Genomic DNA, 26,128 nt, shown 5'->3' with positions numbered 1-26,128 from the left:
AAGATCAGACAACAGGAGAGAGAGAGAGGTAGTCTGTATGAAGATCAGACAACAGGAGGAGAGAGAGAGAGGTAGTCTGTATGAAGATCAGACAACAGAGAGAGAGAGAGAGAGAGGTAGTCTGTATGAAGATCAGACAACAGGAGAGAGAGAGAGAGGTAGTCTGTATGAAGATCAGACAACAGGAGAGAGAGAGAGAGAGAGGTAGTCTGTATGAAGATCAGACAACAGGAGAGAGAGAGAGGTAGTCTGTATGAAGATCAGACAACAGGAGAGAGAGAGAGGTAGTCTGTATGAAGATCAGACAACAGGAGGAGAGAGAGAGAGAGGTAGTCTGTATGAAGATCAGACAACAGGAGAGAGAGAGAGGTAGTCTGTATGAAGATCAGACAACAGGAGAGAGAGAGAAGGTAGTCTGTATGAAGATCAGACAACAGGAGAGAGAGAGAGGTAGTCTGTATGAAGATCAGACAACAGAGAGAGAGAGAGGTAGTCTGTATGAAGATCAGACAACAGGAGAGAGAGAGAGAGGTAGTCTGTATGAAGATCAGACAACAGGAGAGAGAGAGAGGTAGTCTGTATGAAGATCAGACAACAGGAGAGAGAGAGAGAGGTAGTCTGTATGAAGATCAGACAACAGGAGAGAGAGAGAGGTAGTCTGTATGAAGATCAGACAACAGGGAGAGAGAGAGAGGTAGTCTGTATGAAGATCAGACAACAGGAGAGAGAGAGAGGTAGTCTGTATGAAGATCAGACAACAGAGGAGAGAGAGAGAGGTAGTCTGTATGAAGATCAGACAACAGGAGAGAGAGAGAGAGGTAGTCTGTATGAAGATCAGACAACAGGAGAGAGAGAGAGAGGTAGTCTGTATGAAGATCAGACAACAGGAGAGAGAGAGAGAGGTAGTCTGTATGAAGATCAGACAACAGGAGAGAGAGAGAGGTAGTCTGTATGAAGATCAGACAACAGGAGAGAGAGAGAGGTAGTCTGTATGAAGATCAGACAACAGGAGAGAGAGAGAGAGGTAGTCTGTATGAAGATCAGACAACAGGAGAGAGAGAGAGGTAGTCTGTATGAAGATCAGACAACAGGAGAGAGAGAGAGGTAGTCTGTATGAAGATCAGACAACAGGAGAGAGAGAGAGGTAGTCTGTATGAAGATCAGACAACAGGAGAGAGAGAGAGAGGTAGTCTGTATGAAGATCAGACAACAGGAGAGAGAGAGAGAGGTAGTCTGTATGAAGATCAGACAACAGGAGAGAGAGAGAGGTAGTCTGTATGAAGATCAGACAACAGGAGAGAGAGAGAGAGAGGTAGTCTGTATGAAGATCAGACAACAGGAGAGAGAGAGAGAGGTAGTCTGTATGAAGATCAGACAACAGGAGAGAGAGAGAGAGGTAGTCTGTATGAAGATCAGACAACAGGAGAGAGAGAGAGGTAGTCTGTATGAAGATCAGACAACAGGAGAGAGAGAGAGAGGTAGTCTGTATGAAGATCAGACAACAGGAGAGAGAGAGAGGTAGTCTGTATGAAGATCAGACAACAGGAGAGAGAGAGAGAGGTAGTCTGTATGAAGATCAGACAACAGGAGAGAGAGAGAGAGGTAGTCTGTATGAAGATCAGACAACAGGAGAGAGAGAGAGGTAGTCTGTATGAAGATCAGACAACAGGAGAGAGAGAGAGAGGTAGTCTGTATGAAGATCAGACAACAGGAGAGAGAGAGAGGTAGTCTGTATGAAGATCAGACAACAGGAGAGAGAGAGAGGTAGTCTGTATGAAGATCAGACAACAGGAGAGAGAGAGAGGTAGTCTGTATGAAGATCAGACAACAGGAGAGAAGAGAGAGAGGTAGTCTGTATGAAGATCAGACAACAGGAGAGAGAGAGAGGTAGTCTGTATGAAGATCAGACAACAGGAGAGAGAGAGAGGTAGTCTGTATGAAGATCAGACAACAGGAGAGAGAGAGAGGTAGTCTGTATGAAGATCAGACAACAGGAGAGAGAGAGAGAGAGGTAGTCTGTATGAAGATCAGACAACAGGAGAGAGAGAGAGGTAGTCTGTATGAAGATCAGACAACAGGAGAGAGAGAGAGGTAGTCTGTATGAAGATCAGACAACAGGAGAGAGAGAGAGGTAGTCTGTATGAAGATCAGACAACAGGAGAGAGAGAGAGGTAGTCTGTATGAAGATCAGACAACAGGAGAGAGAGAGAGAGGTAGTCTGTATGAAGATCAGACAACAGGAGAGAGAGAGAGGTAGTCTGTATGAAGATCAGACAACAGGAGAGAGAGAGAGAGGTAGTCTGTATGAAGATCAGACAACAGGAGAGAGAGAGAGGTAGTCTGTATGAAGATCAGACAACAGGAGAGAGAGAGAGGTAGTCTGTATGAAGATCAGACAACAGGAGAGAGAGAGAGGTAGTCTGTATGAAGATCAGACAACAGGAGAGAGAGAGAGGTAGTCTGTATGAAGATCAGACAACAGAGAGAGAGAGAGAGGTAGTCTGTATGAAGATCAGACAACAGGAGAGAGAGAGAGAGAGGTAGTCTGTATGAAGATCAGACAACAGGAGAGAGAGAGAGGTAGTCTGTATGAAGATCAGACAACAGGAGAGAGAGAGAGAGGTAGTCTGTATGAAGATCAGACAACAGGGAGAGAGAGAGAGGTAGTCTGTATGAAGATCAGACAACAGGAGAGAGAGAGAGAGGTAGTCTGTATGAAGATCAGACAACAGGAGAGAGAGAGAGAGGTAGTCTGTATGAAGATCAGACAACAGGGAGAGAGAGAGAGGTAGTCTGTATGAAGATCAGACAACAGGGAGAGAGAGAGAGGTAGTCTGTATGAAGATCAGACAACAGGGAGAGAGAGAGAGGTAGTCTGTATGAAGATCAGACAACAGGAGAGAGAGAGAGAGGTAGTCTGTATGAAGATCAGACAACAGGAGAGAGAGAGAGGTAGTCTGTATGAAGATCAGACAACAGGAGAGAGAGAGAGGTAGTCTGTATGAAGATCAGACAACAGGAGAGGAGAGAGAGAGAGAGAGGTAGTCTGTATGAAGATCAGACAACAGGAGAGAGAGAGAGAGGTAGTCTGTATGAAGATCAGACAACAGGAGAGAGAGAGAGGTAGTCTGTATGAAGATCAGACAACAGGAAGAAGAGAGAGAGAGAGGTAGTCTGTATGAAGATCAGACAACAGGAGAGAGAGAGAGGTAGTCTGTATGAAGATCAGACAACAGGAGAGAGAGAGAAGGTAGTCTGTATGAAGATCAGACAACAGGAGAGAGAGACAGGTAGTCTGTATGAAGATCAGACAACAGGAGAGAGAGAGAAGGTAGTCTGTATGAAGATCAGACAACAGGAGAGAGAGAGAGAGAGGTAGTCTGTATGAAGATCAGACAACAGGAGAGAGAGAGAGGTAGTCTGTATGAAGATCAGACAACAGGAGAGAGAGAGAGAGGTAGTCTGTATGAAGATCAGACAACAGGGGAGAGAGAGAGAGAGGTAGTCTGTATGAAGATCAGACAACAGGAGAGAGAGAGAGGTAGTCTGTATGAAGATCAGACAACAGGAGAGAGAGAGAGGTAGTCTGTATGAAGATCAGACAACAGGAGAGAGAGAGAGGTAGTCTGTATGAAGATCAGACAACAGGAGAGAGAGAGAGAGGTAGTCTGTATGAAGATCAGACAACAGGAGAGAGAGAGAGAGGTAGTCTGTATGAAGATCAGACAACAGGAGAGAGAGAGACAGGTAGTCTGTATGAAGATCAGACAACAGGAGAGAGAGAGACAGGTAGTCTGTATGAAGATCAGACAACAGGAGAGAGAGAGAGAGGTAGTCTGTATGAAGATCAGACAACAGGAGAGAGAGAGAGGTAGTCTGTATGAAGATCAGACAACAGGAGAGAGAGAGAGGTAGTCTGTATGAAGATCAGACAACAGGAGAGAGAGAGAGGTAGTCTGTATGAAGATCAGACAACAGAGAGAGAGAGAGAGAGGTAGTCTGTATGAAGATCAGACAACAGGAGAGAGAGAGAGAGGTAGTCTGTATGAAGATCAGACAACAGGAGAGAGAGAGACAGGTAGTCTGTATGAAGATCAGACAACAGGAGAGAGAGAGACAGGTAGTCTGTATGAAGATCAGACAACAGGAGAGAGAGAGCAGGTAGTCTGTATGAAGATCAGACAACAGGAGAGAGAGAGACAGGTAGTCTGTATGAAGATCAGACAACAGGAGAGAGAGAGAGAGGTAGTCTGTATGAAGATCAGACAACAGGAGAGAGAGAGAGAGAGGTAGTCTGTATGAAGATCAGACAACAGGAGAGAGAGAGACAGGTAGTCTGTATGAAGATCAGACAACAGGAGAGAGAGAGCAGGTAGTCTGTATGAAGATCAGACAACAGGAGAGAGAGAGACAGGTAGTCTGTATGAAGATCAGACAACAGGAGAGAGAGAGACAGGTAGTCTGTATGAAGATCAGACAACAGGAGAGAGAGAGACAGGTAGTCTGTATGAAGATCAGACAACAGGAGAGAGAGAGAGAGGTAGTCTGTATGAAGATCAGACAACAGGAGAGAGAGAGAGGTAGTCTGTATGAAGATCAGACAACAGGAGAGAGAGAGAGGTAGTCTGTATGAAGATCAGACAACAGGAGAGAGAGAGAGAGGTAGTCTGTATGAAGATCAGACAACAGGAGAGAGAGAGAGAGGTAGTCTGTATGAAGATCAGACAACAGAGAGAGAGAGAGAGGTAGTCTGTATGAAGATCAGACAACAGGAGAGAGAGAGAGAGGTAGTCTGTATGAAGATCAGACAACAGGAGAGAGAGAGAGGTAGTCTGTATGAAGATCAGACAACAGGAGAGAGAGAGTTAAAAGGAGAGAGAGAGAGGTAGTCTGTATGAAGATCAGACAACAGGAGAGAGAGAGAGAGAGAGAGGTAGTCTGTATGAAGATCAGACAACAGGAGAGAGAGAGAGAGAGAGGTAGTCTGTATGAAGATCAGACAACAGGAGAGAGAGAGAGGTAGTCTGTATGAAGATCAGACAACAGGAGAGAGAGAGAGGTAGTCTGTATGAAGATCAGACAACAGGAGAGAGAGAGAGGTAGTCTGTATGAAGATCAGACAACAGGAGAGAGAGAGACAGGTAGTCTGTATGAAGATCAGACAACAGGAGAGAGAGAGAGAGAGAGGTAGTCTGTATGAAGATCAGACAACAGGAGAGAGAGAGAGAGAGAGAGAGGTAGTCTGTATGAAGATCAGACAACAGGAGAGAGAGAGAGAGAGGTAGTCTGTATGAAGATCAGACAACAGGAGAGAGAGAGAGAGAGAGGTAGTCTGTATGAAGATCAGACAACAGGAGAGAAAGAGAGAGGTAGTCTGTATGAAGATCAGACAACAGGAGAGAGAGACAGGTAGTCTGTATGAAGATCAGACAACAGGAGAGAGAGAGACAGGTAGTCTGTATGAAGATCAGACAACAGGAGAGAGAGAGAGGTAGTCTGTATGAAGATCAGACAACAGGAGAGAGAGAGGTAGTCTGTATGAAGATCAGACAACAGGAGAGAGAGAGAGGTAGTCTGTATGAAGATCAGACAACAGGAGAGAGAGACAGGTAGTCTGTATGAAGATCAGACAACAGGAGAGAGAGACAGGTAGTCTGTATGAAGATCAGACAACAGGAGAGAGAGAGAGAGGTAGTCTGTATGAAGATCAGACAACAGGAGAGAGAGAGAGGTAGTCTGTATGAAGATCAGACAACAGGAGAGAGAGAGAGGTAGTCTGTATGAAGATCAGACAACAGGAGAGAGAGAGAGAGGTAGTCTGTATGAAGATCAGACAACAGGAGAAAGAGAGGTAGTCTGTATGATTTAAAGGCCAGACTGCATAATGCATCATAGGGCCTGTATTGAGGAGGAGTGTTGGTTTCTGGAGCTGGAGGATAATGGGGATGTTGTTTATCTGATCAGATGCTGACGTTCCTGATGCTGGCTAGACTCTCCACTCTGTGTCCCAGTGCTGTGCTACAGAGGCTGGACAGGCTGGTTGAGCCGCTACGTGCCACCTGCACCACCAAGGTGAGACCAGACACACTGTCCCTGGTATAGTACCATTCACACTGTCCCTGGTATAGTACCATTCACACTGTCCCTGGTATAGTACCATTCACACTGTCCCTGGTATAGTACCATTCACACTGTCCCTGGTATAGTACCATTCACACTGTCCCTGGTATAGTACCATTCACACTGTCCCTGGTATAGTACCATTCACACTGTCCCTGGTATAGTACCATTCACACTGTCCCTGGTATAGTACCATTCACACTGTCCCTGGTATAGTACCATTCACACTGTCCCTGGTATAGTACCATTCACACTGTCCCTGGTATAGTACCATTCACACTGTCCCTGGTATAGTACCATTCACACTGTCCCTGGTATAGTACCATTCACACTGTCCCTGGTATAGGACCATTCACACTGTCCCTGGTATAGTACCATTCACACTGTCCCTGGTATAGGACCATTCACACTGTCCCTGGTATAGTACCATTCACACTGTCCCTGGTATAGTACCATTCACACGGTCCCTGGTATAGTACCATTCACACGGTCCCTGGTATAGTACCATTCACACGGTCCCTGGTATAGTACCATTCACACTGTCCCTGGTATAGTACCATTCACACTGTCCCTGGTATAGTACCATTCACACTGTCCCTGGTATAGTACCATTCACACTGTCCCTGGTATAGTACCATTCACACTGTCCCTGGTATAGTACCATTCACACTGTCCCTGGTATAGTACCATTCACACTGTCCCTGGTATAGTACCATTCACACTGTCCCTGGTATAGTACCATTCACACTGTCCCTGGTATAGGACCATTCACACTGTCCCTGGTATAGGACCATTCACACTGTCCCTGGTATAGTACCATTCACACTGTCCCTGGTATAGTACCATTCACACTGTCCCTGGTATAGTACCATTCACACTGTCCCTGGTATAGTACCATTCACACTGTCCCTGGTATAGTACCATTCACACTGTCCCTGGTATAGTACCATTCACACTGTCCCTGGTATAGGACCATTCACACTGTCCCTGGTATAGGACCATTCACACTGTCCCTGGTATAGTACCATTCACACTGTCCCTGGTATAGTACCATTCACACTGTCCCTGGTATAGTACCATTCACACTGTCCCTGGTATAGTACCATTCACACTGTCCCTGGTATAGTACCATTCACACTGTCCCTGGTATAGTACCATTCACACTGTCCCTGGTATAGTACCATTCACACTGTCCCTGGTATAGTACCATTCACACTGTCCCTGGTATAGTACCATTCACACTGTCCCTGGTATAGTACCATTCACACTGTCCCTGGTATAGTACCATTCACACTGTCCCTGGTATAGTACCATTCACACTGTCCCTGGTATAGTACCATTCACACTGTCCCTGGTATAGTACCATTCACACTGTCCCTGGTATAGTACCATTCACACTGTCCCTGGTATAGTACCATTCACACTGTCCCTGGTATAGTACCATTCACACTGTCCCTGGTATAGTACCATTCACACTGTCCCTGGTATAGTACCATTCACACTGTCCCTGGTATAGTACCATTCACACTGTCCCTGGTATAGTACCATTCACACTGTCCCTGGTATAGGACCATTCACACTGTCCCTGGTATAGGACCATTCACACTGTCCCTGGTATAGGACCATTCACACTGTCCCTGGTATAGGACCATTCACACTGTCCCTGGTATAGGACCATTCACACTGTCCCTGGTATAGGACCATTCACACTGTCCCTGGTATAGGACCATTCACACTGTCCCTGGTATAGGACCATTCACACTGTCCCTGGTATAGGACCATTCACACTGTCCCTGGTATAGTACCATTCACACTGTCCCTGGTATAGTACCATTCACACTGTCCCTGGTATAGTACCATTCACACTGTCCCTGGTATAGTACCATTCACACTGTCCCTGGTATAGTACCATTCACACTGTCCCTGCTATAGTACCATTCACACTGTCCCTGGTATAGTACCATTCACACTGTCCCTGGTATAGTACCATTCACACTGTCCCTGGTATAGTACCATTCACACTGTCCCTGGTATAGTACCATTCACACTGTCCCTGGTATAGTACCATTCACACTGTCCCTGGTATAGTACCATTCACACTGTCCCTGGTATAGTACCATTCACACTGTCCCTGGTATAGTACCATTCACACTGTCCCTGGTATAGTACCATTCACACTGTCCCTGGTATAGTACCATTCACACTGTCCCTGGTATAGTACCATTCACACTGTCCCTGGTATAGTACCATTCACACTGTCCCTGGTATAGTACCATTCACACTGTCCCTGGTATAGTACCATTCACACTGTCCCTGGTATAGTACCATTCACACTGTCCCTGGTATAGTACCATTCACACTGTCCCTGGTATAGGACCATTCACACTGTCCCTGGTATAGGACCATTCACACTGTCCCTGGTATAGGACCATTCACACTGTCCCTGGTATAGGACCATTCACACTGTCCCTGGTATAGGACCATTCACACTGTCCCTGGTATAGGACCATTCACACTGTCCCTGGTATAGGACCATTCACACTGTCCCTGGTATAGGACCATTCACACTGTCCCTGGTATAGGACCATTCACACTGTCCCTGGTATAGGACCATTCACACTGTCCCTGGTATAGGACCATTCACACTGTCCCTGGTATAGTACCATTCACACTGTCCCTGGTATAGTACCATTCACACTGTCCCTGGTATAGTACCATTCACACTGTCCCTGGTATAGGACCATTCACACTGTCCCTGGTATAGGACCATTCACACTGTCCCTGGTATAGTACCATTCACACTGTCCCTGGTATAGTACCATTCACACTGTCCCTGGTATAGTACCATTCACACTGTCCCTGGTATAGTACCATTCACACTGTCCCTGGTATAGTACCATTCACACTGTCCCTGGTATAGTACCATTCACACTGTCCCTGGTATAGTACCATTCACACTGTCCCTGGTATAGTACCATTCACACTGTCCCTGGTATAGTACCATTCACACTGTCCCTGGTATAGTACCATTCACACTGTCCCTGCTATAGTACCATTCACACTGTCCCTGCTATAGTACCATTCACACTGTCCCTGCTATAGTACCATTCACACTGTCCCTGGTATAGTACCATTCACACTGTCCCTGGTATAGTACCATTCACACTGTCCCTGGTATAGTACCATTCACACTGTCCCTGGTATAGTACCATTCACACTGTCCCTGGTATAGTACCATTCACACTGTCCCTGGTATAGTACCATTCACACTGTCCCTGGTATAGGACCATTCACACTGTCCCTGGTATAGTACCATTCACACTGTCCCTGGTATAGGACCATTCACACTGTCCCTGCTATAGTACCATTCACACTGTCCCTGGTATAGTACCATTCACACTGTCCCTGCTATAGTACCATTCACACTGTCCCTGGTATAGTACCATTCACACTGTCCCTGGTATAGTACCATTCACACTGTCCCTGGTATAGTACCATTCACACTGTCCCTGGTATAGTACCATTCACACTGTCCCTGGTATAGTACCATTCACAGAGACCAGACACAACGCTGTCCCTGGTATAGTACCATTCACAGAGACCAGACACAACGCTGTCCCTGGTATAGGACCATTCACACTGTCCCTGGTATAGTACCATTCACAGAGACCAGACACAACGCTGTCCCTGGTATAGTACCATTCACAGAGACCAGACACAACGCTGTCCCTGGTATAGTACCATTCACAGAGACCAGACACAACGCTGTCCCTGGTATAGTACCATTCACACTGTCCCTGGTATAGTACCATTCACACTGTCCCTGCTATAGTACCATTCACACTGTCCCTGGTATAGTACCATTCACACTGTCCCTGGTATAGGACCATTCACACTGTCCCTGGTATAGTACCATTCACACTGTCCCTGGTATAGTACCATTCACACTGTCCCTGGTATAGGACCATTCACACTGTCCCTGGTATAGTACCATTCACACTGTCCCTGCTATAGTACCATTCACACTGTCCCTGGTATAGTACCATTCACACTGTCCCTGCTATAGTACCATTCACACTGTCCCTGGTATAGTACCATTCACACTGTCCCTGGTATAGTACCATTCACACTGTCCCTGGTATAGTACCATTCACACTGTCCCTGGTATAGTACCATTCACAGAGACCAGACACAACGCTGTCCCTGGTATAGTACCATTCACAGAGACCAGACACAACGCTGTCCCTGGTATAGGACCATTCACACTGTCCCTGGTATAGTACCATTCACACTGTCCCTGGTATAGTACCATTCACACTGTCCCTGGTATAGTACCATTCACAGAGACCAGACACAACGCTGTCCCTGGTATAGTACCATTCACAGAGACCAGACACAACGCTGTCCCTGGTATAGGACCATTCACAGAGACCAGACACAACGCTGTCCCTGGTATAGGACCATTCACACTGTCCCTGGTATAGTACCATTCACAGAGACCAGACACAACGCTGTCCCTGGTATAGTACCATTCACAGAGACCAGACACAACGCTGTCCCTGGTATAGTACCATTCACACTGTCCCTGGTATAGTACCATTCACAGAGACCAGACACAACGCTGTCCCTGGTATAGTACCATTCACAGAGACCAGACAGAATAGGTCAATATACTGTTTCCAGACATCCCATGCAGATGGCTTTATCAATATTTAATTTTGTCTGAAGTTAATTTGCCATGGAAATGTACCTCTGACTGTCAATAGCCTCCTTTGTTTTCACTGGGTGGCGTGATAAGAGTCCCATCTCTCTCCATCAACCACATACAGTATGTCAACCCTACTTTCTCTCTCGCTCCCCCCCAGGTGAAGGCCAACTCAGTGAAGCAGGAGTTTGAGAAGCAGGATGAGTTGAAGCGTTCAGCCATGCGGGCGGTGGTCGCCCTCCTCACCATCCCCGAGGCAGAGAAGAGTCCCCTGATGAGTGAGTTCCAGTCCCAGATCTCCTCCAACCCCGAGCTGGCTGCCATCTTTGAAAGCATCCAGAGGGACTCGTCCTCCGCTAACATGGAGTCCATGGACACCAGCTAAACTATGACTCTCCCACAATTCCCCTCTTCTTCCTTTCATTCCCAAAACAACATGATGCCGCAACAACAAAAAATACCTGGGGGGACCCTTTTATCAATCGTTCCATGATGCATTGCACTGAATCAGCAACAGTTATAGGAGAAAAGAAAAATAATTGAACTTTAAAACAAAAAAAAATGTTAAATGTAAAAAAATACAAGTAAAAGGAAGGTTCGCTTTTAAGCTCATCACATTTCTCATTTCATTTTTTCTAAAGAAAACACAAAATAAATCCGTTTTTGGTTTGTTCCATCGTTCCTTTTTTTTGGTTGGGTTTTCTAATAATTCCTGAATTCGACAGGTACCTCCATGCAGATTTTGGATGCTGCTTCAGAGTGACTGTTTTTGCTGAGATGATGACATATGAACTGACTTAAATGGAAACGGACTGACTGCCTACAGCTTAACTCTACGAACGATGGGATATATATACATACACACTGCTCCTAACATACAAGACAGGAGACTTGACTAACATGGGATCTACAGGGGTTAAATCAATAAAATGATAGCATATTGAGTTTTATGGTTTCTGGACCATCACTTTGAGTTTTTGTTACCATGTTTCTTATCAGATTGGGTTGAATTGAATGGGGGAGGGTTTATTTTTGGTTTTTGTAAGAATTGAATGTCCATCTCTGTTATTATCGGTTTTTTTGTTTGTCTTGTCGGCTGTTGGTTAGGACAAAGGTTTGGGGGAAGGGATTCAAGCAATCAGAAGAGGTGATGTTTAAGACTGTTCATAAATCTTCTATTAAAGAGGTGTGAGAGACATGTTCAGAACAGGGTGTTCTGTTGAATAAGTGGATAAATATTTACAATATTTTTGCCCTAATTTTAATTTGTACATGTCTCTTGCATCGACTAGTGGTAGTGTGCAGACGGTATTTGACCTTTGACTCCATTAGCATGTTCAAAACAACCCAATAAGGGAAGGAACGTGTCTTCTACAAGGCAGCACGTACCTTGGTGAAAGCCCAGCATTAGGAACAGGCATCTGTATATGGACAGAAGTACATTTTGTGAATAAAAGAGTGAACTGATTTTTTTTTAGCCTCAGATCCAGGATCATCAAATTGTATTGGTCACATGTCCCTAATACAACGATGTAGACAGTGAAATGCTTACTGACAGGCCTCGTTATGTATTCCTTGGTATAGTCTCTACCCTCAGCTGATGTAGAGAGGTTATGAGTAAACACAAAGTTAAAACAGCCAATAACCTGGACCTGATGTTACTGCTCCCTTCCTTATCCTGTCAGGCTGGGTCACAAATGGCTTCCCTATTCCCTATATAGTGCATTGCTTTTGAGTGGGAAGAAACGTTAACCTTTTTCAGGACGCTCTCTTATCTGTTTCAACAAAATGACCATCAGTCTGATGTCCCCCACTGAGAGGCAGTCCTTCCATCAGTCTGATGTCCCCCACTGAGAGGCAGTCCTTCCGTCAGTCTGATGTCCCCCACTGAGAGGCAGTCCTTCCGTCAGTCTGATGTCCCCCACTGAGAGGCAGTCCTTCCGTCAGTCTGATGTCCCCCCACTGAGAGGCAGTCCTTCCGTCAGTCTGATGTCCCCCACTGAGAGGCAGTCCTTCCGTCAGTCTGATGTCCCCCACTGAGAGACAGTCCTTCCGTCAGTCTGATGTCCCCCACTGAGAGGCAGTCCTTCCGTCAGTCTGATGTCCCCCACTGAGAGACAGTCCTTCCGTCAGTCTGATGTCCCCCACTGAGAGGCAGTCCTTCCGTCAGTCTGATGTCCCCCACTGAGAGGCAGTCCTTCCGTCAATCTGATGTCCCCCACTGAGAGGCAGTCCTTCCGTCAGTCTGATGTCCCCCACTGAGAGGCAGTCCTTCCGTCAGTCTGATGTCCCCCACTGAGAGGCAGTCCTTCCTGAAGGAACTGAGAAATGGAACCTTAACAGTATGGATTTGGACGTAGCTGCTGTTGACTTGAGCTTCATGTGCAGGAGTATAGCTTATACACTGACTACAGGTTTATATGTTTAGATATATAACTATAGGTTTATATGTATAGATATATAAAGCTATAGGTTTATATGTATAGATACAGTTGAAGTCGGAAGTTTACATACACCTTAGCCAAATACATTTAAATGCAGTTTTTCCCAATTCCTGACATTTAATCCTAGTAAAAATTCCCTGTTTCAGGTCAGTTAGGATCACCACTTTATTTTAAGAATGTGAAATGTCAGAATAATAGAGAATTATTTATTTTAGCTTTTATTTCTTTCATCACATTCCCAGTGGGTCAGAAGTTTACATACACTCAATTAGTATTTGGTAGCATTGCCTTTAAATTGTTTAAGTTGGGTCAAGCGTTTTGGGTAGCCTTCCACAAGCTTCCTACAATAAGTTGGGTGAATTTTGGCCCATTCCTGCTGACAGAGCTGGTGTAATGGAGTCAGGTTTGTAGGCCTCATTGCTCGCATACACTTTTTCAGTTCTGCCCACACATTTTCTATAGGATTGAGGTAAGGGCTTTGTGATGGCCACTCCAATACCTTGATTTTTCTGTCCGTAAAGCCATTTTTCCACAACTTTGGAAGTATGCTTGGGGTCATTGTCCATTTGCGACCAAGCTTTAAATTCTTGACTGATGTCTTGAGATGTTGCTTCAATATATCCACATAATTTTCCTTCTCATGATGCCATCTATTTTGTGAAGTGCACCAGTACCTCCTGCAGCAAAGCACCCCCACAATATGATGCTGCCACCCCCGTGTTTCACGGTTGGGATGGTGTTCTTCGGCTTGCTAGCCTCCCCCTTTTTCTTCCAAACATAACGATGGTCATTATGGCCAAACGGTTCCATTTTTGTTTCATCAGACCAGAGGACATTTCTCCAAAAAGTACAATCTTTGTCCCCATGTGCAGTTGCAAACCGTAGTCTGGCTTTTTTATGGCAGTTTTGGAGCAGTGGCTTCTTCCTTGCTGAGCGGCCTTTCAGGTTATGTCGATATAGGACTTGTTTTACTGTGGGTATAGATACTTTTGTACCTGTTTCCTCCAGCATCTTCACAAGGTCCATTGCTGTTGTTCTGGGATTGATTTGCACTTTTCGCACCAAAGTACGTTCATCTCTAGGAGACAGAACACGTCTCCTTCCTGAGCGGTATGACGGCTGCGTGGTCCCATGGTGTTTATACTTGCATACTGTTGTTTGTACAGATTAACGTGGTACCTTCAGGCATTTGGAAATTGCTCCCAAGGATGAATCAGACTTGTGGAGGTTTTTTCTGAGGTCTTGGCTGATTTCTTTTGATTTTCCCATGATGTCAAGCAAAGAGGCACTGAGTTTGAAGGTAGGCCTTGAAGTACATCCACAGGTACACCTCCAATTGACTCAGGCTAATTGACATCATTTATCAGAAGCTTCTAAAGCAATCACATTTTCTGGAATTTTCCAAGCTGTTTAAATGCACAGTCAACTTAGTGTATGTAAACTTCTGACCCACTGGAATTGTGATGCAGTGAATTATAAGTGAAATAATCTGTCTGTAAACAATTGTTGGAAAAATTACTTTTGTTATGCACAAAGTAATGTCCTAACCAACTTGCCAAAACTAGTTTGTTAACAAGACATTTGTGGAGTGGTTGAAAAACAAGTTTTAATGACTCCAACCTAAGTGTATGTAAACTTCTGGCTTCAACTGTATATAAAGCTCAGTATTTCATGCTCTTGAGAGTTACGGTGTGATGAGGTATGGTAAATAATCCATCTATGGAAAAATGCCCAAATAAAGAGGTCAATTTCTGCCTGAATTAATGCTGTCATTCATGATCCCTCTAGTGCAGGGATAGGCACATTTGATGGGGGCCACAAAAAATCTGAACACAACATGAGGGGCCGCAGTGGGTCTGCGTACCCAGATATGCAGCCAGAGCCGGCCCTAGCCTTTTGGGGGCCCTATCCATACCCGGACATGCAGCCAGAGCTGGCCCTAGCCTTTTGGGGGCCCTATCCATACCCAGACATGCAGCCAGAGCCAGCCCTACTCATTTTGGGGGCCCTATCCATACCCGGACATGTAGCCAGAGCCGGCCCTAGCCTTTTGGGGGCCCTATCCATACCCGGACATGCAGCCAGAGCCGATGTTGTTGCAGTTACAAGTGTGTGACCATGGTTGTGTTTGGCCTCCAAGCGGCAGGCCAGTACCATAATGCTACCCTCCAAGCAGCAGGCCAGTTCCATAATGCTACCCTCCAAGCGGCAGGCCAGTACCATAATTCTACCCTCCAAGCAGCAGGCCAGTACCATAATGCTACCTTCCAAGCAGCAGGCCAGTTCCATAATGCTACCTTCCAAGCAGCTGGCCAGTTCCATAATGCTACCCTCCAAGCAGCAGGCCAGTACCATAATGCTACCTTCCAAGCAGCAGGCCAGTTCCATAATGCTACCTTCCAAGCGGCAGGCCAGTTCCATAATGCTACCTTCCAAGCGGCAGGCCAGTACCATAATTCTACCCTCCAAGCAGCAGGCCAGTTCCATAATGCTGCCCTCCAAGCAGCAGGCCAGTACCGTAATTCTACCCTCCAAGCAGCAGGCCAATACTCACCAATCGTTCTAAAGATGGTAAAAGACGTGCCGATTCTCTTCAAAAAACCAAACCTTTGCTGTGTTAACTGACTGCAGTGAGCCTCATAACCCAACATCGATAATACGTTCAGTTGATGAAAACCAAACCTTTAAAGATCACGTTCATCATAGAAAATCAATTTCTGCAAAGGTCACTAGCTACTCAACACTAAACGACTGGTCCGTGTCTGTTCACTTTTATAGTCCTAACAAGTACATCTATCAGCACGTATACGTGTCAAAGATGGCAGGGACACCCCACATCATCAAAATAATAATGTTTTATTGTCACATACACCAGATAGGTCAGTGAAATGTGTGGTTTTACAGGGTTTAGCCATAGTAGTATGGTACCCCTGGAGCAAATGAGGATTAAGTGCCTTGCTCAAGGGCACATTGTCTGCTCAAGTATTCGAACCAGCAACTTTTTAGTTACTGAACCAACACTTTAACCGCTAGGCTACATGCCACTTCAGAATCAGAAATTAACTTCTGTAAAGTTACTCAACGTATGCCTCACTTGTCCCCATTTTGTTGCTGATCAGATGAAAATGGTGTCTAATGTTCCACGCTAGCAAGTAAGCTAATTAATTAATTAACGTGAAGGGTCAATTAGAGGGCTGCTAATAAGCTTTGGAAGGTTGAAGGGTAATTTAGTTAGCTCATTAAGGAGGAGAAAACTGGAGTGGACATCTATACCTCAGGTTGTGTCCCCATTCTCCACCGTTCTCCTGAAGTATGCAGGTTTACACTGGTATACACACTTCCAGGGGAAGGATGGTCAATTCGGACGTAGCCTTTGACTCCGTTGAGGTCCTTGGACTTACTTCATTCTGCCATTTACCAGTAGGGAGCAGTGGTCATCAGTAAATATTATAGATTAAAACCAAACAACATTTCTGAACTGGTATTATTTCTCTACAAACAACATTTCTGAACTGGTTTTATTTAACCACTAGGCTACCTGGGGCGGCAGGTAGCCTAGTGGTTACAACATTGAGCCAGTAACCGAAAGGTTGTTGGATCGAATCCCCGAGCTGACAAGGTAAAAATCTGTTATTCTGCCCTTGAACAGGGCAGTTAACCCACTGTTCCCCGGTAGTCCATCATTGTAAATAAGAATTTGTTCTTAACTGACTTGCCTAGTTAAATAAAGGTACAAATTATTTCTCTCCAAACAACATTAACTTATCTCTGAAACTGCAAAAAAATAAAAAAATAAACAATGACAGAAAGACTATCAGGTATTTAGGTCCCACTTCATTGGATAGTTCCCTGTAAATGGTCTATATATGCTGGAACTAACAACAACAGCTCAATGCTTGGTGAGTGTGTGCTCTGTGTGGATTATGTGAGGGAGCTAATGATTGTAGTGTCTGGAATGTGTGTGATGCTGGTGTGGCCTGTTAGGAGAGCTCTCCTCTGGGAGACATCACAGTAGGAGGTGGTTAGACCCTCTGGTGTGGCCTGTTAGGAGAGCTCTCCTCTGGGAGACATCACAGTAGGAGGTGGTTAGACCCTCTGGTGTGGCCTGTTAGGAGAGCTCTCCTCTGGGAGACATCACAGTAGGAGGTGGTTAGACCCTCTGGTGTGGCCTGTTAGGAGAGCTCTCCTCTGGGAGACATCACAGTAGGAGGTGGTTAGTCCCTCTGGTGTGGTCTGTTAGGAGAGCTCTCCTCTGGGAGACATCACAGTAGGAGGTGGTTAGTCCCTCTGGTGTGGCCTGTTAGGAGAGCTCTCCTCTGGGAGACATCACAGTAGGAGGTGGTTAGTCCCTCTGGTGTGGCCTGTTAGGAGAGCTCTCCTCTGGGAGACATCACAGTAGGAGGTGGTTAGACCCTCTGGTGTGGCCTGTTAGGAGATACTTTCTACATTGTCCAGGCTGGTCCTCTCTGTTATCTCCTCTTCTACGCTGGTCCTCTCTGTTATCTCCTCTTCTACAGTATCCAGGTTGGTCCTCTCTGTTATCTCCTCTTCTACAGTATCCAGGCTGGTCCTCTCTGTTATCTCCTCTTCTACATTGTTCAGGCTGGTCCTCTCTGTTATCTCCTCTTCTACAGTATCCAGTCTGGTCCTCTCTGTTATCTCCTCTTCTACATTGTTCAGGCTGGTCCTCTCTGTTACTTCCTCTTCTACTAGAAAGGAGGTAACAGAGAGGACCAGCCTGGTAGGTAACAGAAGTATGCAGGCTGGTCCTCTCAGTCCCTCTCTGTGTCTGTGCTGACAGGAATGTTCACAGTCCACTGAGCCTCGTCTAAAGCCGTGTTTCTCAACCCTCCCTTCGGGGTCTCCCAGACGTTTCACAATGTTGTTGTAGTTCTCAACAAGCTCACCTGATTCACCTATTCAAGGGCTTGGTGATTAGTTGACAAGTTGAATCAGGTGGGGGTCCCCGATGCAACTAGAGTTTAATACAGTGGGGGAAAAAAGTATTTAGTCAGCCACCAATTGTGCAAGTTCTCCCACTTAAAAAGATGAGAGGCCTGTAATTTTCATCATAGGTACACGTCAACTATGACAGACAAAATTTTAAAAAAATCCAGAAAATTACATTGTAGGATTTTTTAATGAATTTATTTGCAAATTATGGTGGAAAATAAGTATTTGGTCAATAACAAAAGTCTATCTCAATACTTTGTTATATACCCTTTGTTGGCAATGACACAGGTCAAACGTTTTCTGTAAGTCTTCACAAGGTTTTCACACGCTGTTGCTGGTATTTTGGCCCATTCCGCCATGCAGATCTCCTCTAGAGCAGTGATGTTTTGGGGCTGTCGCTGGGCAACACTGACTTTCAACTCCCTCCAAAGATTTTCTATGGGGTTGAGATCTGGAGACTGGCTAGGCCACACCAGGACCTTGAAATGCTTCTTACGAAGCCACTCCTTTGTTGCCCGGGCGGTGTGTTTGGGATCATTGTCATGCTGAAAGACCCAGCCATGTTTCATCTTCAATGCCCTTGCTGATGGAAGGAGGTTTTCACTCAAAATCTTACGATACATGGCCCCATTCATTCTTTCCTTTACACGGATGAGTCGTCCTGGTCTCTTTGCAGAAAAACAGCCACAAAGCATGATGTTTCCACCCCCATGCTTCACAGTAGGTATGGTGTTCTTTGGATGCAACTCAGCATTCTTTGTCCTCCAAACACGACGAGTTGAGTTTTTACCAAAAAGTTAGATTTTGGTTTCATCTGACATTCTCCCAATCCTCTTCTGGATCATCCAAATGCTCTCTAGCAAACTTCAGACGGGCCTGGACATGTACTGGCTTAAGCAGGGGGACACGTCTGGCATTGCAGGATTTGAGTCCCTGGCGGCGTAGTGTATTACTGATGGTAGGCTTTGTTACTTTTGTCCTAGCTCTCTGCAGGTCATTCACTAGGTCCCCCCGTGTGGTTCTGGGATTTTTGCTCACCGTTCTTGTGATAATTTTGACCCCACGGGGTGAGATCTTGCGTGGAGCCTCAGATCGAGGGAGATTATCAGTGGTCTTGTATGTCTTCCATTTCCTAATAATTGCTCCCACAGTTGATTTCTTCAAACCAAGCTGCTTACCTATTGCAGATTCAGTCTTCCCAGCCTGGTGCAGGTCTACAATTTTGTTTCTGGTGTCCTTTGACAGCTCTTTGGTCTTGGCCATAGTGGAGTTTGGAGTGTGACTGTTTGAGGTTGTGGACAGGTGTCTTTTATACTGATAACAAGTTCAAACAGGTGCCATTAATACAGGTAACGAGTGGAGGACAGAGGAGCCTCTTAAAGAAGAAGTTACAGGTCTGTGAGAGCCAGAAATCTTGCTTGTTTGTAGGTGACCAAATACTTATTTTCCACCATAATTTGCAAATAAATTCATTAAAAATCCTACAATGTCATTTTCTGGATATTTTTTCTCATTTTGTCTGTCATAGTTGACGTGTACCTATGATGAAAATTACAGGCCTCTCTCATCTTTTTAAGTGGGAGAACTTGCACAATTGGTGGCTGACTAAATACTTTTTTCCCCCACTGTATCTAATCACAAACACAGGGCTCAACTCACATATCTCTCAAACACAGGGCTCAACTTACATATCTCTCAAACACAGGGCTCAACTTACATATCTCTCAAACACAGGGCTCAACTTACATATCTCTCAAACACAGGGCTCAACTTACATATCTCTCAAACACAGGGCTCAACTACATATCTCTCAAACACAGGGCTCAACTTAGATATCTCTCAAACACAGGGCTCAACTTACAGATCTCTCAAACACAGGGCTCAAATCACAGATCTCTCAAACACAGGGCTCAAATCACAGATCTCTCAAACACAGGGCTCGGCTCAAAGGTCTCTCAAACACAGGGCTCAACTCACAGGTCTCCTCTCAAACACAGGGCTCAACTCACAGGTCTCCTCTCAAACACAGGGCTCAACTCACAGGTCTCCTCTCAAACACAGGACTCAACTCACAGGTCTCCTCTCAAACACAGTGCTCAACTCACAGGTCTCCTCTCAAACACAGGGCTCAACTCACAGGTCTCTTCTCAAACACAGGGCTCAACTCACAGGTCTCTTCTCAAACACAGGACTCAACTCACAGGTCTCCTCTCAAACACAGGGCTCAACTCACAGGTCTCTTCTCAAACACAGGACTCAACTCACAGGTCTCCTCTCAAACACAGGGCTCAACTCACAGGTTTCCTATCAAACACAGGGCTCAACTCACAGATCTCTCAAGCACATATCTCTCAAACACAGGGCTAAATTCACAGATCTCTCAAACACAGGGGTAAACTCACAGATCTCTCAAACACAGGGCTCAACTCAGGATACCAGTCCGAGGAAATAAGTTCATAGTTTAGGTAATGTTTTGTTCTGTTAATCAGTGATAATGGTATACCTGGAAAAAAAGCACATACTGTAAGGGCAAAATCATTTCAACCCTCAAGGTAAAATCCTATAAATCTAGATGATGGTAGCCTAAATCTACTCTGATGCAATCAACTGTGGTAATGTCTTACAGTAATAGGTCTAACAGGTCACACTACGTCTGTTATATCAGGTTCACCTCACAGCGTTACAGTACTGAGTACTCCCTGTATTACTCAGAAACTCACTCATGAATAATTAGAATAGAGAGTCCCTTTGGAATGGACTTTAGACTGAGTGGTCCCTGTTCCTTCAGACGGAGTGGTCCCTGTTCCTTCAGACGGAGTAGTCCCTGTTCCTTCGGACGGAGTGGTCCCTGTTCCTTCGGACGGAGTGGTCCCTGTTCCTTCGGACGGAGTGGTCCCTGTTCCTTCGGACGGAGTGGTCCCTGTTCCTTCGGACGGAGTAGTCCCTGTTCCTTCGGACGGAGTGGTCCCTGTTCCTTTGGACGGAGTGGTCCCTGTTCCTTCGGACGGAGCGGTCCCTGTTCCTTCGGACGGAGCGGTCCCTGTTCCTTTAGACGGAGTGGTCCCTGTTCCTTTAGACGGAGTGGTCCCTGTTCCTTTAGACGGAGTGCTCCCTGTTCCTTTAGACGGAGTGGTCCCTGTTCCTTCGGACGGAGCGGTCCCTGTTCCTTCGGACGGAGCGGTCCCTGTTCCTTCGGACGGAGCGGTCCCTGTTCCTTCAGACTGAGTCGTCCCTGTTTTGTGTGGGGTCTTATTAAAGGAGTACAGCCAGCCCCTAGCCCTGATATGGCTAGCTTAGGATGTCATAGACAGCTACACTCTTAGGGGGAAAAAAGGTTCCAAAAGTTTTATTTGGCTGTCCCCATAGAAGAACCAATCAGCAGCAGTGGGGTGGCTTAATAACTGGGACTTTAGAGCTGACCTATCCCCTCAGTGTTAGTTCACGGTGTTCTCTGCAAGAGGTAGGAGGGGGCAGGCAGCAAGAGCCTCAACACTTTACCTCCCACTATCCACCCTGCTCAACGGCTGACATGACCAGCACTCAGGTACGTCTCACTACTGAACTTTACACAGTAACCTAACTCAGTGTCTTTAAGGTAGATGTATGCTATAGCTTTATTCTGCAGAAATGCTAAGCACATTTCAGGTTGTTCTTCAACTCAAGAAAGAGCTTTGTCACACGCCAGACATCTGATTTTGTCTGAATACTCAGAATTATCATGAGGTTATAGGCAGCATTTCCTAGTTCATGTGAGGGTTAAGGACCACTTGAAATGACTTGACGGAGTATTTTCAAGGTTGTGTTTTGGGAGAGAGACGGGAGAGGACCAGATACAACCGGTTATTTCATGGCAAATTTTAAACTTAATCAACAATTTACCTTTAAAAACACAAACTGGGTTAATTTAAAAGACTTCTCTTGAATCAGTTTGTCAGATTAACACCCAAGCAATCATTAAACATGTTTTCCTCTGCCCAGAGCTGGAATTAATGCAGCAAAATGCTATTTATATGCAAATAGCTTTCCGCACTAATAGAATCTTACCGGTGCTGCTGGCTTGGGTTGAAAGAATGAATAATTACCACAACAAAAAGACTCATTCTAATGAATAGGAATGTTTAGATTAATTCTCAGTTTGGAAACGTAATTTAAAGGTTTTTAAGCTATTTTCTGTCTCCCGGCTCTTCTACAGTAGATATGAGGACAACAGCAGCATCCTGAGCTGACAAAGAAACACTTCATGGAAGGAACAAGAGGCTGGTGAGTGTGTTTCCAATATATATAAATTGATGCAAAAAAGTTTGAAGTTATGAGTTTGTATATCTCTGAAGAAGTTGTCCAATATCAGGATTGGATATTCGTTGACGATAAACAACGTTTCTTTATCTCTAGGGAAGTTGTACACACACTACACAATATCAGGATTGGATATTCGTTGATGCTGCAGACAGTTTCAAGTTGTGACATTGTTTATTTCTAGAAAAGTTGTACAACGTAGCTTCATAGGTACCAACGATATATATATATATAACCCTGTTTCCTTGTCCATTCTGAGGAAACATTCATGTCTCTTGTGGACAGGCCCTCTGATCAGCAGTACTTCCTTAAGATGCACCTCCCCAGGATCAAGAAGAGAACCCAGTCACCCCACAGAGAGACCGTTTCCCCTGTCCTCTCATACTACTCAGAGCCAGCCTACCTGCAGCACCGTAAGGTAAAGTACAGGAAGCAGCAGCTAGTAAGTCATCTTCATACAGATACTATCCTCTCTTCTAACACTCTGGAATAGGGTTTAGGGAAAGCACAGACTTCTTGAAATGATCAATACACAGTGGTTGATTGTTAGATCTCAAATTGACCCCCAGTCTTCGACCCTCTACGCCCCTTCCTGTAGATCTGGAAAGGTCAGATAGGGTTTTCAGACAGAGCATCATATGAACACAACCCCCACCCCCACTGTGTTTTCATTTTGTTCAGGATGTGACTAGAGATCTGGCCCCGCTGCCTGGTGGAACGAGAAGAGGAGCGCTGGAGGAGGAAGACCAGGAAGAGACGCTGAGCCTACGGAGCATGCCCAGTATGAGAAGCACCCTGAGTCACGCCTCAAAGGTGAAAAGGTCACGGGGGTTCCCGAAGAGACACACCATCCCCGAGCTCAGACTGCCCCCTGTTACTAAGATTCATCCTGACCCCAGGTACTTCCTCACTTCTTTTATTGACATGTTTCTATCAAGACCACTCCTCGACATGCAACACTTCCTGTCCCTGAGGGAAAATGCTTTGGATTGAACTGGAGTCTATATAACCCCATGTCTATATGAGTCAATATAACCCCATGTCTATATGAGTCTATATAACCCCATGTCTATATGAGTCTATATAACCCCATGTCTATATGAGTCTATATAACCCCATGTCTATATGAGTCAATATAACCCCATGTCTATATGAGTCAATATAACCCCATGTCTATATGAGTCTATATAACCCCATGTCTATATGAGTCTATATAACCCCATGTCTATATGAGTCTATATAACCCCATGTCTATATAACCCCCATGTCTATATGAGTCTATATAACCCCATGTCTATATGAGTCTATATAACCCCATGTCTATATAACCCCATGTCTATATGAGTCAATATAACCCCATGTCTATATGAGTCTATATAACCCCATGTCTATATGAGTCTATATAACCCCATGGTCTATATAACCCCATGTCTATATGAGTCTATATAACCCCATGTCTATATGAGTCTATATAACCCCATGTCTATATAACCCCATGTCTATATGAGTCAATATAACCCCATGTCTATATGAGTCTATATAACCCCATGTCTATATGAGTCTATATAACCCCATGTCTATATGAGTCTATATAACCCCATGTCTATATGAGTCTATATAACCCCATGTCTATATGAGTCTATATAACCCCATGTCTATATGAGTCTATATAACCCCATGTCTATATGAGTCAATATAACCCCATGTCTATATGAGTCAATATAACCCCATGTCTATATGAGTCTATATAACCCCATGTCTATATGAGTCTATATAACCCCATGTCTATATGAGTCTATATAACCCCATGTCTATATGAGTCTATATAACCCCATGGTCTATATAACCCCATGTCTATATGAGTCAATATAACCCCATGTCTATATGAGTCAATATAACCCCCATGTCTATATGAGTCAATATAACCCCATGTCTATATGAGTCTATATAACCCCATGTCTATATGAGTCTATATAACCCCATGTCTATATGAGTCTATATAACCCCATGTCTATATAACCCCATGTCTATATGAGTCAATATTACCCCATGTCTATATGAGTCAATATAACCCTATGTCTATATGAGTCTATATAACCCCATGTCTATATGAGTCAATATAACCCCATGTCTATATGAGTCAATATAACCCCATGTCTATATGAGTCTATATAACCCCATGTCTATATAACCCCATGTCTATATGAGTCAATATAACCCCATGTCTATATGAGTCTATATAACCCCCATGTCTATATAACCCCATGTCTATATGAGTCTATATAACCCCATGTCTATATGAGTCAATATAACCCCATGTCTATATGTGTCAATATAACCCCATGTCTATATGAGTCAATATAACCCCATGTCTATATGAGTCTATATAACCCCATGTCTATATGAGTCAATATAACCCCATGTCTATATGAGTCTATATAACCCCATGTCTATATGAGTCAATATAACCCCATGTCTATATGAGTCAATATAACCCCATGTCTATATGAGTCAATATAACCCCATGTCTATATGAGTCAATATAACCCCATGTCTATATGAGTCTATATAACCCCATGTCTATATGAGTCTATATAACCCCATGTCTATATGAGTCTATATAACCCCATGTCTATATGAGTCTATATAACCCCATGTCTATATGAGTCTATATAACCCCATGTCTATATGAGTCAATATAACCCCATGTCTATATGAGTCAATATAACCCCATGTCTATATGAGTCAATATAACCCCATGTCTATACACTTAGTATACCAAACATTAGGAACACCTTAATATTGAGTTGCACCCTCCCCCTTTTGCACTCAGAACAGCCTCAATTAGTCGGGGCATGGACTCTACAAGGTGTGAAAAGCATTCCACAGGGATGCTGGCCCATGTTGACTCTGATGCTTCCTACAGTTGTGTCCAGTTGGCTGGATGTCCTTCGGGTGGTGGACCATTCTTGATACACACAGGAAACTGTTGAGTGTGTAAAAACCCAGCAGCGTTGCAGATCTTGACACCAACCGGTGCACCTGGCACCTACTAACATACCCTGTTCAAAGGCACTAAAATATGTTATGTTGCCCATTCACCCTCTGAATGGCACACATACACAATCCATGTCTCAAAGCTTAAAAATCCTTCTTATACCTGTCTCCTCGCTTTCATCTACACTGATTGAAGTAGACTTAACGTGTGACATCAATAAGGGATCATAACTTTCAGCTGGATTGACCTGGTCAGTCTACAGTATGTAATGGAAAGAGCAGGTGTTCCTAATGTTTTAATACTCAGTGGATGTGTCTTTGTTTGTCATAGAGCCAGTCTGGAATTGAGGGGAACTGGCTACCTGGGATGTTCCAGACTTCCACCCATCATCAAATCTACCAGAACCCATGAGCCTCTGCACCAGGAGAGACCCCCAGGTCCAGCTGGGTACAGGTTCGATACCTTTCTCCATGTAGGTTCTAACTAATTACTAACAACCCAATGCGAGGGAGAGGAGCTACTCACACAGTAAATCTACAGGGGCGTCAGGACACACCCCTGGGGGACCCCGCCTCAGTACTGCTAATAATGGAGTCTCACGCTTCTCCCTCC

At 44.8% G+C, this 26,128-nt stretch overlaps 2 protein-coding genes across 2 annotated transcripts in view; both read left to right on the top strand.

Annotated features, from left to right (window-relative positions):
* LOC106591200 (cullin-associated NEDD8-dissociated protein 1) overlaps nucleotides 1-12,292 on the top strand; it is a 75,306-nt gene extending 63,014 nt beyond the window's left edge. The window contains 2 exon segments of the mRNA XM_045722403.1: nucleotides 5,965-6,072; nucleotides 10,986-12,292. Of these exon segments, the coding sequence (XP_045578359.1) occupies nucleotides 5,965-6,072; nucleotides 10,986-11,210 (333 nt within the window). The 3' untranslated portion in view covers nucleotides 11,211-12,292.
* Nucleotides 12,293-21,617: 9,325 nt separating this feature from the next.
* The window catches only part of LOC123743837 (uncharacterized), an 8,187-nt gene continuing 3,676 nt past the window's right edge, over nucleotides 21,618-26,128 (top strand). The window contains exons 1-5 of the mRNA XM_045722525.1: nucleotides 21,618-21,766; nucleotides 22,415-22,482; nucleotides 22,804-22,936; nucleotides 23,200-23,417; nucleotides 25,847-25,969. Coding sequence (XP_045578481.1) covers nucleotides 22,463-22,482; nucleotides 22,804-22,936; nucleotides 23,200-23,417; nucleotides 25,847-25,969 — 494 coding nt within the window. The 5' untranslated portion in view covers nucleotides 21,618-21,766; nucleotides 22,415-22,462. The remainder of the gene's footprint in view (nucleotides 21,767-22,414; nucleotides 22,483-22,803; nucleotides 22,937-23,199; nucleotides 23,418-25,846; nucleotides 25,970-26,128) is intronic.

Source organism: Salmo salar, chromosome ssa07, assembly GCF_905237065.1.
Source record: "Salmo salar chromosome ssa07, Ssal_v3.1, whole genome shotgun sequence".
In the NCBI taxonomy this organism is placed as follows: domain Eukaryota; kingdom Metazoa; phylum Chordata; class Actinopteri; order Salmoniformes; family Salmonidae; genus Salmo; species Salmo salar.
This window is presented reverse-complemented; position numbering and strand designations above follow the sequence as displayed.